The 13230-nt window shown below is 50.4% G+C and overlaps 1 protein-coding gene across 2 annotated transcripts; it reads right to left on the reverse strand.

The window, feature by feature from the left end:
• Window positions 1-648: 648 nt before the first annotated feature.
• On the reverse strand, window positions 649-12985 carry Akap4 (A-kinase anchoring protein 4). 2 transcript variants are annotated; one of them, XM_006995407.3, is made up of 6 exons: window positions 12784-12985; window positions 10041-10136; window positions 5030-5080; window positions 4427-4528; window positions 1549-3654; window positions 649-996 (listed from the first exon to the last, which is right to left on the reverse strand). In XM_006995407.3, exons 1-6 carry the CDS (start codon window positions 12808-12810, stop codon window positions 841-843), a joined length of 2538 nt encoding a protein of 845 aa, XP_006995469.1. In that variant the 5' UTR covers window positions 12811-12985; the 3' UTR covers window positions 649-840. The 2 variants fall into 2 exon arrangements, with proteins under 2 accessions (XP_006995469.1, XP_006995470.1); XM_006995408.3 differs by lacking the exon at window positions 12784-12985 and adding an exon at window positions 12071-12298.
• Window positions 12986-13230: the final 245 nt, after the last annotated feature.

Here is a 13230-nt window from a genome sequence, read left to right on the forward strand (position 1 = left end):
TGTCTTGATCTGGTCTGTAATCAGTTCCATAATCTGATTCTTGGGAAGTGTAGAATTTGTAGGATCTTAGTGCCTGGGCCCTAAGAAGACTTTGAAACACCATAATATTGTGATAGAAGGGCAATTTACCATCTTTTAACTTCATATTTTTGGAATATTTTCCTTTCAAAGTAATAATGAGTGAATGATAAGGAAGTCTGATCAACTCCAAGAGTGGAGAATCAGATTTCAGTATTGAGCCATGCGTAGTTAATCTGTGTGTATGTGTGTGTGTCTCTCTCTGTGTGTGTCTGTCTATGTCTATATGTGTCTGTCTATGCGCGTCTTTGTGTGTGTACGTGCATGTGTGCATATGTATGTGCATTCATCTTAAACAAGTGTATCTTTACACTCTAAGAAAGATGTATGTCTGGGATTAGAAAAGGGATTATCTAGTTGAGTTTGCTACTTTAACAGAAACAAGGTCATAATGACAGAACTCTAAACTGTAAATGGAGGTTTTGGTGAAACAGACCACCTAGGGACATTGTGTCTTGGGTACTCAGAAAATAGCCCAGAGTGATATCTGGACACAAATCCAACACTGTCAGCAGCCACAGAAAAGGAACCCATTTCCCTTCCCTTCCCTCCAATCAAGAAAATGACACGTTTTTTGAATTTTTTTTTATTCATGTTGCCCAGGGAGGGCACCCAGTATTTTCACAGTGCAACTGCTCAGATGTATTGGTAAATGCGATCACAGTTGTGCAGTTCAGCAGCCTGACGGCGCGGGTGGCTCCAGCTGGGGCGGAATTGCTGCCGGGGAGAGGATGATGGAGGGGAGTCTAAGGAGTTCTCAGCTTACAGGTTAACGAGAAGCCAGTCTAGCAGTTGCTTTCTAGCCATGTTGCCTACGGCTTCATCCAGTTGGCGCTCCTTGGCGAACTTCATGACTTCCTGAAGAAGGTCTCCGACACTGTACCCTTTCTCTGCTGCCTTGGCTGAAACTTCAGGGAGCTGTGGAGAGAGCAGGGTTAGCTTGAGTTAGTCTGCTACTTTTTAGAAAGAGGACCCACTGGGCAAAGTGAACTAACATCTCCGTGTGCCTGTCTGTTGGGTTCAAGTCATGTCGCAGATCCAGAACTGGAGGCTGCTGACATGCCTATCCTTTTTTTCCTTAAGCCTTCTGAAAATCGGTTGTGTTTATTAAGTACTTCTTACCAGGTCACAGACCCTCAAGTTAGTCTGTGCAGAACTCTAGGTCAAAGTCTGGAGTTCCTACTACTCTCCATCCCTTAAAAAAAAAAAAACAAACAAACCCCAAAACCTATGACATGGGTTTAAGGAAAATTGCATGGTTTCGTTTCAGCTCCCATACTGAAAATGATTTAACTATGTGATTTCGCTTGAATCTAATGTGGGAACTGCAAGTGTGTGTGTGTGTGTGTGTGTGTGTGTGTGTGTGTGTGTGTGTGTGTGGAGATAGAGAATGTGATTATCTACGAATGCTATCCTGCTCACATCCACCCATATGACCTTTAATTTGTTGGGTGTTGGTGCATTTCTTACCTTCTCGAGTTGTCCGTCATCGTCTCCCATGAAGTAGAGCATGGGCACGTTAAACTGAGAGGCTGCAATCCATTGCAGGACAGCCTGCAGCTGCTTCTGCAAGTTGCTTGTAGAGCACTGATTATTGACGATAACTTCGGGGCCAGGAGCATCGTGATACTGTGACATTGCACCTTCACGGCCACATCTAGGGCCACCAGCTGCCAGGGCTGCTTGTTCTTCCAGCTCGGCCAGGGCTGCTCCATTGTTGCTGTACTTAGCCATGATCAGGCACAGTTTCATCACGGATTCTACCAGCTGGTCTATAAACTGGCGGTTCATTTGCTTCATCCCACTGATGAAGTCCATCTCTGGATTGTCTGGGCATTGCTCTTCAAGTCTCTTGGGCATGGAAACGGGTTTGCTTGATCTAGGATCACAACGCTTATTCTCACCTTCAGCTAGCTCATCACAGCTGAAAGAGCTCTCGCTAAGAAGTTTCTGAATCAGCGACAGAACCATGTTTGACATATCCAGCTTCTGGGAATCCAGTTGACTTTCCTTCGAACATGCGGATGGTCCAGGAGCTCCACAGCTTTCAAAATGCTTCATGGAGAGTGATTTACTGCTTTGGCCACCTCCACACTTCTCGTATTGTGTACTTTGGGACATGTATCCCATGGAGGAACCAGGGCACTCCTCTTCACATACATCTTTGCCCTTTGCTTGTTGGGTCAGATGGTATTGAATCAGCATAAGGGCAGAGACAATCAGATCTTTGGCCAGTGAATCTGTGGAAGGACTGATCTTTTCTCTCTTCTCATCTTTACTGGCGCATACTTTGTTAGGCACCCTGCCTTGGTTTCCTTGCTTCTGGTTCCACATCGTGAGGCTCTCTTTGAGGATATGTTCGCTGACTTTCTCAGCACTTGTCAGTGACTTGCAGCATGGATCTGGTTTCCCTTTGCATTTTTCTTTTCCTTTCATCTCAGCTTTCATAGCTGAGAATTCAAGGCTCTGATTCTTGCACTTCGGATCATGAGTTCCGGCTTTCAAGGTTGCATATGCCAGACTCTGAGATTTAGTCTCCTTCTTCTCACCAAGAAGAGCACTGACCAGACGTTTTAACATGGCCTCCATGATGTCAGCTGCATTTTGTTTTCCGTGATTGAAAAGATTCCTCTTGACAGCAGAAACAAAGTCTGAGTCTGTCATCAGGACTCCTGTTATGTTATGCAAGTTCTTCATGCATGAATCAATCAGATCAGACACAATTTCTTTGGTGTGCTTTAATAGTACTCTCTTCAGGACCACACAAGCTGGAATTGGCTTGCCACAGCTGTGCACTTTCAAAGTTTTCATAACCGAGACCATCATGTCAGATGCCACCTGATTTGCATAAACCATAAGCCCCTTGCTGATGGAATCTGCAAATTCTTTGCTATCTTTTGGGCACATCTGCTTTTCTCCACACTTGTTCTTGTTAGATAATTCACTATACAGAAAGGTTTTCCTGCCATCCCTGCATTCTTCCCCATTGCCGCGCATTTCTGCTGAGGTCAGTTCTACAGCTTCATGGGCCATCTCAGAAGCAATCTTGCTGACAGCGCTTCGGGGGCTGGTTTTCCCCTTTTCTCCTGTGGATGTGTACATTGAATGATGGAGGCATTTGCTTCCACCTTCCAATTTGTCCTTGATTTCCTTTCGGGCCATTTGAATTACCAGAGAAGACAATCGGTTGACATAGAAGGAAAGATCATCCATAGAGCATTCTCCATCCGGGGTGGCAACTGACCTCTGATTGCTGGGAGATTTGGCTGCAGCATTTGAGGGACTTTGGTTATTGTTGGTGTTTTTGGATGCTGCCATTTCTAGGCGTAGGCTTTGAGGTCCTTTGTTCAAATAATCCATGTTTAGTTGATCAGCGTACACACTGTAGCAGTTTTCAGAAGGTATTTTGTGATAGTCACCCTCTAGGTCTCCCACTTTATGTTTACAACTAGAGGCTGAGGGGCTTAATGCGTGTTGGAAACCCAAGGCATACTTCTGGAGATCGTTGAGTAGCCAATTAAGGACACTTATGGGATCGGAGGGAGCTTGTTTGAAAAGACACACAGATCCTTCCGTCTAGAAAAAGAAGAACACCTCTCCATAAGTGTTTGAAGAGTTTGGGTAGGCCCTTTTATTTTCTTATTTGCATTTGTACATACTAGTAAATGGAAAAATACACTTGTATGTGTCAGTATGTCTGAATATGTAAAGAAGTCACTGTCAATTTGTTTTCCACATGTGGGTACATTAGTACAACTGCACGTCTTTGTATGTGTTAACTCTATATGTAAAGGTCAGTCAGTATATTTATCAATGCATGTACATGTTTATAAGTGTGACATGTAGCTAGTCGTGTGTGTCTTTGCTTGTATAAATTATTTTAAATGCATATATATATGCATATGGATAGAGAACCTTTTCAACAGTTTGTATATATAATCTCTTAGGTACTCAATTCTTGATTGTTATGTGTTTTCTCTGTTCCATATCTTTATTCTGTACTGAATGGTGGGCAATATGAAACACATGAGCACAGTATAAGCAAGCAAGGTTGATACTAAGTGTACCTCTTTCTTAGAACAAGGATAGTAAGGTTCTGTTTGGAGTAGAGACTTCCAAGTCAAAGGGGGTATCCTGAACCTTTGTGATTAATGAACACTGTTTAAAAATATCTCATGTGGAACTTACCATAACCCTAAACTTAGTCCTCTGTTTTCTAGAATGTCATGTGTTCCAGGTTGGTGAAACTATTGGACAACCATTTCCTTACTGTCTCTGACCCAGAGTCTTCAGACTTAATATTGAGCCCTAGAAATTAGGAGTGATAGAACCTTAGAGGCTAAGTCACCTTAGACTGGTCTTGCTTTTCAGTGTCCTTGATCACAATGATCTCTTTTTCTTCCAGATTCTCCAGATTTAATTCGCCTTCAGACCTGGAACCAGCAGCACCCTGTGGAATTAAAGGGTGAGATTTTTATTGAAAAGTTGATTTTTGAGATTTTTGCAAGCTGCTCCACCCCTTAGGGTATAACTTCACGGCATTAAGGTCATATCTCCCATCATCTTTTTATTTCTCCAGAAGAGGTAGGGTTTCAATGCTACAAATTTTGAAGAATGCGACAAGATTATTTCCCCAAATTGCTAATTTGCCCTCTGATGACACTCAAGACTCTTGGTCTCAAGAGCTATTCTGTTACTTCACACCTTTTTGGAAAGATTATGTGTATCCATGCTTTTATTTAGCCCAACCACTGATGTACATGACTTCTAAAATGAAATTTATTACCAAGAGTGACAATAAATCCAGAACCAGATACCCTGGGCCTTCCCCCGGAATCCCTTCCACCTTTCCTCCCTCTGCCTCACCCTTTCCCTTTCCCCAGACTTCACAGAAAACCCTTCCCCCTCATTTTTTTGTCACCGTCTTCAACTTTGAGCAGGCAATACCCACCTTGGAATCTTTATCTTCCACATTCAAGGTGGACACATCCACGAAGCATATCTGCACAAAATGAGGAGGGCAAAGTTAGATGGGCTCTGGAGAAACAGTCACACTTTCTCTCTTGGAAATGATAATCACACTTACCTCATGCAATTCTTGGGCAAATTAGTCGACAGTGTATTCATTTCTAAGCAGAATGTGGCCCAAAAGAAAATAGTGTAGCCCAAAAGAAAATATCCATAAACATTGATTGGAAAAAACCTGAGATGGCATGGCTGATTTTTGTGCCGGAATTTGGAATCCCCTAACTTCAAATTGAGGGCATTTTCTACTACATCAGTCTTTCTCAAGATGTGCTAGTTTACTGTCGATAATATCAAACCTTTTAGTAGTACATGGGTAAACATTTCTGCGTTTAAAATGTACATTATAGTAGAGTATGCAGCTTGTGGTGTTACAAACAATATTGCTTAGGGTGATACTCATGTTTAACTATAAATCATTTTTTAATGCTACAAAATTGTACATCAAGTAAATAATAAAATGAATGGTACTTGATCAAGATGAAAACAAGTACTATCTAAACAGTTTAAAATTTGGGAAAGAGTATGAAATAGTTGAAGTAATTTGCCCTCCTGAGGTGGACCCAGTGCAGCTTATTGGTAGCTAAACATTATGACTTAAGTAGTATTAGGTAATAGAAGCTAGTTACTAGGCAACCATCACTCCTCCCTCCCTCTTAGGCCCCTCCCTCTTAGTCCCCTCCCTCTTAGGCCCCTCCCTCTTAGGCCCCTCCCATTTCAGCCCCTCCTTCCACTATGCTCCTCCCTCTCAGGCCCCTCCCTCTCTTAGGCTCCTCCCCTTAGGCCCCTGCCCTCTTAGCCCCTCCCTTGCAGACTCTTCCCTTCATAGGCCCCTCCCTCTTAGGCTTCTATGCTTTTGAGGACCCTCAGTCTCTTCTACCTCTCAGGCCCCTCCCTTCATAGGCCCCTCCCCTTAGGCTCCACCCATCTTAGACCCCCTTCCCTCATAGGCCCCTCCCCTCTTAGGCCTCTCCCTCTCAGGCTTCTCCCCTCACAGGCCCCTCCCTCTTAGGCCCCTCCCTCCACCAGGCACGTCCTCTCACTGACCACTCCCCTCATAGAACCCTCCCTCTTAGGCTCCTCCCCTCTCAGGTCCCTCCCCTCTTAGGCCTCTCCCTTTAGGCCCCTCCGCTCACAGGCCCCTCCCTCTTATGCCCCTCCCTCCACCAGGCACGTCCTCTCACTGACCACTCCCCTCATAGAACCCTCCCTCTTAGGCTCCTCCCCTCTCAGGCCCCTCCCTTCCCTTAGGCTCCTCTCCTCTCAGGCCCCTCCCCTCTTAGGCCTCTCCCTTTAGGCCCCTCCCCTCACAGGCCCCTCCCTCTTAGGCCCCTCCCTCCACCAGGCACGTCCTCTCACTGGCCACTCCCCTCATAGGCCCCTCCCTCTTAGGCCCCTCCCCTCTTAGGCCTCTCCTTTGTAGGCCCCTCCGCTCATAGGCCCCTCCCTCTTAGGCCCCTCCCTCCCCTAGGCTCCTCTCACTGGCCACTCCCCTCATAGGCCCCTCCCTCTTAGGCTCTTCCCACTCTCAAGCCCCTGCCTTCCCTTAGGCTCCTCTCCTCTCAGGCCCCTCCCCTCTTAGGCCCCTCCCTCCCCTAGGCTCCTCTCACTGGCCACTCCCCTCATAGAACCCTCCCTCTTAGGCTCTTCCCCCTCTCAGGCCCCTGCCTTCCCTTAGGCCCCTCTCTTCAGGCCCCTCCCCTCTTAGGCCTCTCCCTCCTAGGCTCTCCCTTTGTAGGCCCCTCCCCGTAGGCTCCTCCCTACTTAGGCCCCTCCCCTTAGCTTCTTTGCCTCTTTGACCTCTCCCAGGCTTCTCCCCTCATAGGTCCCTCCCCTCATAGGCCCCTCCCTTCCCAGGCCCCTCCCTCTTAGGGTCCTCCCCCTCTCCGGCCCCTCCTTCCCTTTGGCCCCTTTCCTCTTAGGCCCCTCCCCATTTCAGGTTCTTCCCTCCCCAAGCTTCTCCCCTCATAGGCCCCTCCCCTCGTCAACCCTCCCTCTTAGGCTCCTCCCCTCTCAGACCCCTCACTCTTAGGCCCCTCCCTCCCCTAGGCTCCTCCTCTCATTGGCCCCTCCCCTCATAGACACCTCTCTTCTTAGGCCCCTCCCATTAGAGTTCAACCCCTTAGGTCTATCCTCTTTTAGGCCCCTCCCTCTTAGCCTTCCCCCCTCTTAGCTCTCAGGCCCCTCCCTCCCCTAGGCTCCTCCTCTCAATGGCCCTTCCTCTAATGGGTCCGTCCCTCTTAGGCTCCTCCCTCTCTCAGGCCCCTCGTTCCCTTATGCCCCTCCCTCCCCAGGCTTCTCCCCTCATAGGCCCCTCCCCTTGTAGACCCTCCCTCTTAGGCTCCTCCCCTCTCAGACCCCTCACTCTTAGGCCCCTCCCTCCACCAGGCACGTCCTCTCACTGGCCACTCCCCTCATAGGACCCTCCCTCTTAGGCCACTCCCCTCATAGGCCTCTCCCTCTTAGGCCCCTCCCCTCTTAGGCCACTCCCTTGTAGGCCCCTCCCCTCACAGGCCCCTCCCTCTTATGCCCCTCCCTCCACCAGGCACGTCCTCTCACTGGCCACTCCCCTCACAGAACCCTCCCTCTTAGGCTCCTCCCCTCTCAGGCCCCTCCCTTCCCTTAGGTTCCTCTCCCTCTCAGGCCCCTCCCCTCTTAGGCCTCTCCCTTGTAGGCCCCTCCCCTCATAGGCCCCTCCCTCTTAGGCCCCTCCCTCCACCAGGCACGTCCTCTCACTGGCCACTCCCTTCACAGAACCCTCCATCTTAGGCTCCTCCCCTCTCAGGCCCCTCCCTTCCCTTAGGCTCCTCTCCTCTCAGGCCCCTCCCCTCTTAGGCCTCTCCCTTTAGGCCCCTCCCCTCACAGGCCCCTCCCTCTTAGGCCCCTCCCTCCACCAGGCACGTCCTCTCACTGGCCACTCCCCTCATAGAACCCTCCCTCTTAGGCTCCTCTCCTCTCGGGCCCCTCCCTTCCCTTAGGTTCCTCTCCTCTCAGGCCCCTCCCCTCTTAGGCCTCTCATTTGTAGGCCCCTCCGCTCACAGGCCCCTCCCTCTCAGGCCCCTCCCTTCCCTTAGGTTCCTCTCCCTCTCAGGCCCCTCCCCTCTTAGGCCCTCCCTTGTAGGCCCCTCTGCTCACAGGCCCCTCCCTCTTAGGCCCCTCCCTCCACCAGGCACGTCCTCTCACTGGCCACTCCCCTCATAGGCCCCTCCCTCTTAGGCTCCTCCCCTCTTAGGCCTCTCCTTTGTAGGCCCCTCTGCTCACAGGCCCCTCCCTCTTAGGCTCCTCCCCTCTTAGGCCTCTCCCTTGTAGGCCCCTCCCCTCATAGGCCCCTCCCTCTTAGGCCCCTCCCTCCACCAGGCACGTCCTCTGACTGGCCACTCCCCTCATAGAACCCTCCCTCTTAGGCTCCTCCCCTCTCAGGCCCCTCCCCCCTTAGGCCTCTCCCTTTAGGCCCCTCCGCTCACAGGCCCCTCCCTCTTAGGCTCCTCCCCTCTTAGGCCTCTCCCTTGTAAGCCCCTCCCCTCATAGGCCCCTCCCTCTCAGGCCCCTCCCCTCTTAGGCCTCTCCCTTTAGGCCCCTCCGCTAACAGGCCCCTCCCTCTCAGGCCCCTCCCTTCCCTTAGGTTCCTCTCCCTCTCAGGTCCCTCCCCTCTTAGGCCCTCCCTTGTAGGCCCCTCCGCTCACAGGCCCCTCCCTCTTAGGCCCCTCCCTCCACCAGGCACGTCCTCTCACTGGCCACTCCCCTCATAGGCCCCTCCCTCTTAGGCCCCTCCCCTCTTAGGCCTCTCTCTTTAGGCCCCTCTGCTCACAGGCCCCTCCCTCTTAGGCCCCTCCCTCCACCAGGCACGTCCTCTGACTGGCCACTCCCCTCATAGAACCCTCCCTCTTAGGCTCCTCCCCTCTCAGGCCCCTCCCCTCTTAGGCCTCTCCCTTTAGGCCCCTCCGCTCACAGGCCCCTCCCTCTTAGGCCCCTCCCTCCACCAGGCACGTCCTCTCACTGGCCACTCCCCTCATAGAACCCTCCCTCTTAGGCTCCTCCCCTCTCAGGCCCCTCCCTTCCCTTAGGCTCCTCTCCTCTCAGGCCCCTCCCCTCTTAGGCCTCTCCCTTTAGGCCCCTCCCCTCACAGGCCCCTCCCTCTTAGGCCCCTCCCTCCACCAGGCACGTCCTTTCACTGGCCCCTCCCCTCACAGGCCCCTCCCTCTTAGGCCCCTCCCCTCTTAGGCCTCTCCTTTGTAGGCCCCTCCGCTCATAGGCTCCTCCCTCTTAGGCCCCTCCCTCCACCAGGCACGTCCTCTCACTGGCCACTCCCCTCATAGGCCCCTCCCTCTTAGGCTCCTCCCCTCTCAGGCCCCTCCCTTCCCTTAGGCTCCTCTCCTCTTAGGCCCCTCCCCTCTTAGGCCGTCCCTTGTAGGCCCCTCCCCTCACAGACCCCTCCCTCTCAGGCCCCTCCCCTCTTAGGCCTTTCCCTTTAGGCCCCTCCGCTCACAGGCCCCTCCCTCTTAGGCCCCTCCCCTCTTAGGCCTCTCCCTTTAGGCTCCTCCCCTCATTGGCCCCTCCCCTTAGGTCCCTCCCTTTTAGGCCCCTCCCATTAGGCCCCTCCCCTATCAGGCCCCTCCCATTAGGCCCCTCCCCTATCAGGCCCCTCCCATTAGGCCCCTCCCCTATCAGGCCCCTCCCTCTTAGGCCCCTCCCTCTTAGGCCCCTCCCTCCCTAAGGCTCCTCTTCCCCTGTCCAGTTGACTTACATCACTCCTCACTCTGCCCCTCCTCTGATTCACCCCTGTGTGATGTCCATGTGTTCTGGCATCTGAAAGCCCTTACTCTGCTTGGACGCTTGGAGAAGCCACATATCAGCTTCCATGAGTTTATGTTGGCCTCCAGCATGTCTGTACCCATATGGAAAATGTTTCTACTCCTTTGAATCAGTTTGTATCTTACCACTTTTCGGTCCTGATCTTGTTGTCCTTTTGGGCTGTAAAGATCTACCTTGCACACACCCCTGCGGCTGTGTAACCAGTCAATATCGTCAGACATCTTCAGGAAGAAGCAGAAAAAGGAGTGCATGAGGAAGCAAATTCAAGTCTAGAGACTAGGGATTCTATGTAGTGATTTATGTCTACCCAACTAAATGTCTGAGAGAAGTGACAGCAGGTTCTGAAAGAACCAACTTGTTTTAGAAAGAAGCAAGCGGCTGCCAGCTCCTACAGTTGTCCTTTCCCAAGCCAGCCTCAAGCCAAATGTCCAAGGACAACTGAAGAAGTTAGTGATAGCGTTTTGCTGTGTAAGACCAGTTAACAACTCAACAGACTTGTGTTTTGGTGTCTGGGACTTGAATTTTATTTTCTCCAGAATTTAGTGAGATAAATTTCTTCTCTTAAGTATTAGATGGCTGTGGAATTCATTTTTACACACATATAAAAGTATATTTTTTCTTCTCCTTTAATTTCACCAGATTATTAGATTTTCCCTCTTCCCTCCCTCTCTTCTCCCTCCTCCTTTCCCTCCTCCACCTGCCATCTCTCTCCCTCCCTCCTCCTTCCCATTCTCCCCTCCCTCCATTCTTCCTCCTCTGAATAGCCTCTGTACTTTCTCCCTTTCCTCCTTTCCTTCTTCATCCTCCTTCCTTCCATTCTCCCTCCTCCCTTTCTGTCCCTCCTTCCTCCCCTTACTCCTGTATTTCCTTCACTCTCTCTTTACTCTCCCTCCTCCCTCTCTTTACTCTCCCTCCTCCCTCTCTTTATTCTCCCTCCTCCCTCCCTTTACTCTCCCTCCTCCCTCCCTTTACTCTCCCTCCTCCTTCTCTTCATCCCTCCTCCCTCCCTTCCCCTACTCCTCTCTTTCTCCCTCCCTTTATTCTCCCTCCTCCCTCTCCTCATCCCTCCTCCCTCCCCTCCCTCCTCCCTCCCTCCTCCCTCTCTTCATCCCTCCTCCCTCTCTTCATCCCTCCTCCCTCTCTTCATCCCTCCTCCCTCTCTTCATCCCTCCTCCCTCTCTTCATCCCTCCTCCCTCTCTTCATCCCTCCTCCCTCTCTTCATCCCTCCTCCCCTCCTCCCTCCTCCCCTCCTCCCTCCTCCCCTCCTCCCTCCTCCCCTCCTCCCCCTTCCCCTCCTCCTCCCTCCCTTTAATCTCCATCCTCCCTCCCTCCTCTCCCCTCCCTCCTCCTTCCCTTTATTCTCCCTCCTCCCTCCCTCCCTCCTCCTTCCCTTTATTCTCCCTCCTCCCTCCCTCCTCCCTCTCTTCATCCCTCCCCTCCATCCCCTCCTACCTCCCTCCCCTCCCTCTTCCCCTCCATCCCCTTCCTCCCCCTCTTTACTCCTCCTTCCATCTTCCTCCCCCACCTCCGTCCGTTTGTTCTCCATCCTCTCCTTCCCTCTTCAACTTTCCTCCCTTCCTTCCTTCCCTCCCTTCCTCCCCTCTCTTCCTCCCTCTTCCATCCCTTCCCCCTCCTCTGTTCTCTACCCCTCCCTTCTCCATCTAGCTCCTTCCTCTACCCCTCCCTCCTCCATCTGCCGTCCTCTCTCTAACCTCTTTTCCCTGCTCTCCTTCCCTTTCCCTCCTTCTTTCTCCCCATCTACAACTCTCTCAATTCCATGCCTCTTCTCTCTCCCTCCCTCTCTTTCCATCCCTTCTCCTCTCTTCCTTCCCCATCTTTCCTTTCTCTCTCTCTCTCCCTGTGTTCTCTTGGCCTCACTTTTTAAAAAATGTTATCATCTAGTGACTATCTTCATACACAGTACTTACCTTGATCACTTTCCTAGATATTTGGGGATGTTTCCAATTAGGAAACTCTACAAAACTTTGAAAGGCTCGTAGAAAAGGGCTTCCTACACCCTCAGATGAGAGGCTTTCTTTTCTGAAGATCTAGTGAACAACTATTAGCTTAAAAAAAGTCAAAGCCTAAGAGATCCCTTGTGAGATTTGGATCTTAAAAATTCGGTAAAAATAATAAAATGTGTAAACTCATTACCTTGATGATGGAGTTCTTTTGGACCTTTGACTGAATGTGTGCCACCCAGAAGGGAGATGTGCCCCTTTAGATGGAAGTGGGCAGTGCCAAGTTCTTAGGCACTTGCAGCTGCTGCTACCCCGGTCAGGTGTTGGACCAGACTGATGGGCCAAGCTGTTCCCTGCTGGCTCTTGCCCTGGGGTGTGATGAGGGGCTTTGTTGGGTCACAATACCCAGTGCTATAGCAACCTGAGCAAAGGCATGGCGCACCTGGAAAACTCAGTAACCCTTTCATATCCACAGTATGCTAAGCTACCTGCTGGAGGACAACTTTTCATTATGTCTTGTGGGGCACATGTACTTCATGACATTTTACATAGTTCCCAACCTCTCAGTATCAAGCATCCCATTCCTTTTTCCTACTAGACTTTGAGAATAATCTAATCCCTCTCATTACCAGTTTGCTGAAGGACCGTAGCTTTCACATACAGAATTACTTCCAGTCTTTGTAAACTGAAAGTGTTTTCCCAGTTTAGTTTGCCTCCCTTTGAATTTCCCACCACAGAACCAGAGTTATGTAGCAAAAGATCTTTAGATTTATGTTGAAAGAGAGAAATTTTGACCCAAGTTATTCTTAGTTATCCCAAATGAAACGCAAAGTAAAGACCGGGGGCTGCCTTAGCCACTAATAGATACCTCCCATACTAGCCAAAAGAAGTAGAAGATACTTCTACCTTTGCAGTACCACAGTAGGCAATCATTTGGGACCGTTGGATGGTTCTTTTCTGGAGAATTGTGATGCTGCGATGACTCTTCCAGTCTGCCTCAAGATGGTATGTCTTTTCTCAACCCTCCATACTCTCCTAAAGCCTTACTTGCCAGCTGGTACTAGAACTTAAACTCCATGACATCACTGTTTCTATAGAGAACTGTGACAGCACAAACTGGCAGGCTTTATTCTTAGAATTCTGTGTGATCTAAGGTCTAGGAAGCTTTGGTAGTCACCTTTTTATCTTCAAACCATGAAAAAGACTTAAGCCCACTACTGTTTCCCATTTTGGCTAGTGATCATTGCTAGCTACAAAATGTTTTAGAGAATTATCCATTAAGATACCTCCTGTCTAAACCAGTTTGAAAGCATTAACACACACCAAAGGGCTATCATCCATGTCCCAATCATA

This window comes from Peromyscus maniculatus, chromosome X (genome assembly GCF_049852395.1).
Source record: "Peromyscus maniculatus bairdii isolate BWxNUB_F1_BW_parent chromosome X, HU_Pman_BW_mat_3.1, whole genome shotgun sequence".
NCBI classification, from domain to species: Eukaryota; Metazoa; Chordata; class Mammalia; order Rodentia; family Cricetidae; genus Peromyscus; species Peromyscus maniculatus.

What these genes read in the sequence shown, in the direction of transcription:
- Akap4 (XM_006995407.3), bottom strand. Translation starts at nt 12,810, where the DNA reads ATGATTGCCTACTGTGGTACTGCAAAG. An exon ending in AAGATCAGGACCGAAAAGTG is followed by an intron (nt 5,081 to 10,040) that starts GTAAGATACAAA and finishes CATTTTGTGCAG; the next exon opens with ATATGCTTCGTGGATGTGTC. An exon ending in ATGACGGACAACTCGAGAAG is followed by an intron (nt 997 to 1,548) that starts GTAAGAAATGCA and finishes CTCTCTCCACAG; the next exon opens with CTCCCTGAAGTTTCAGCCAA.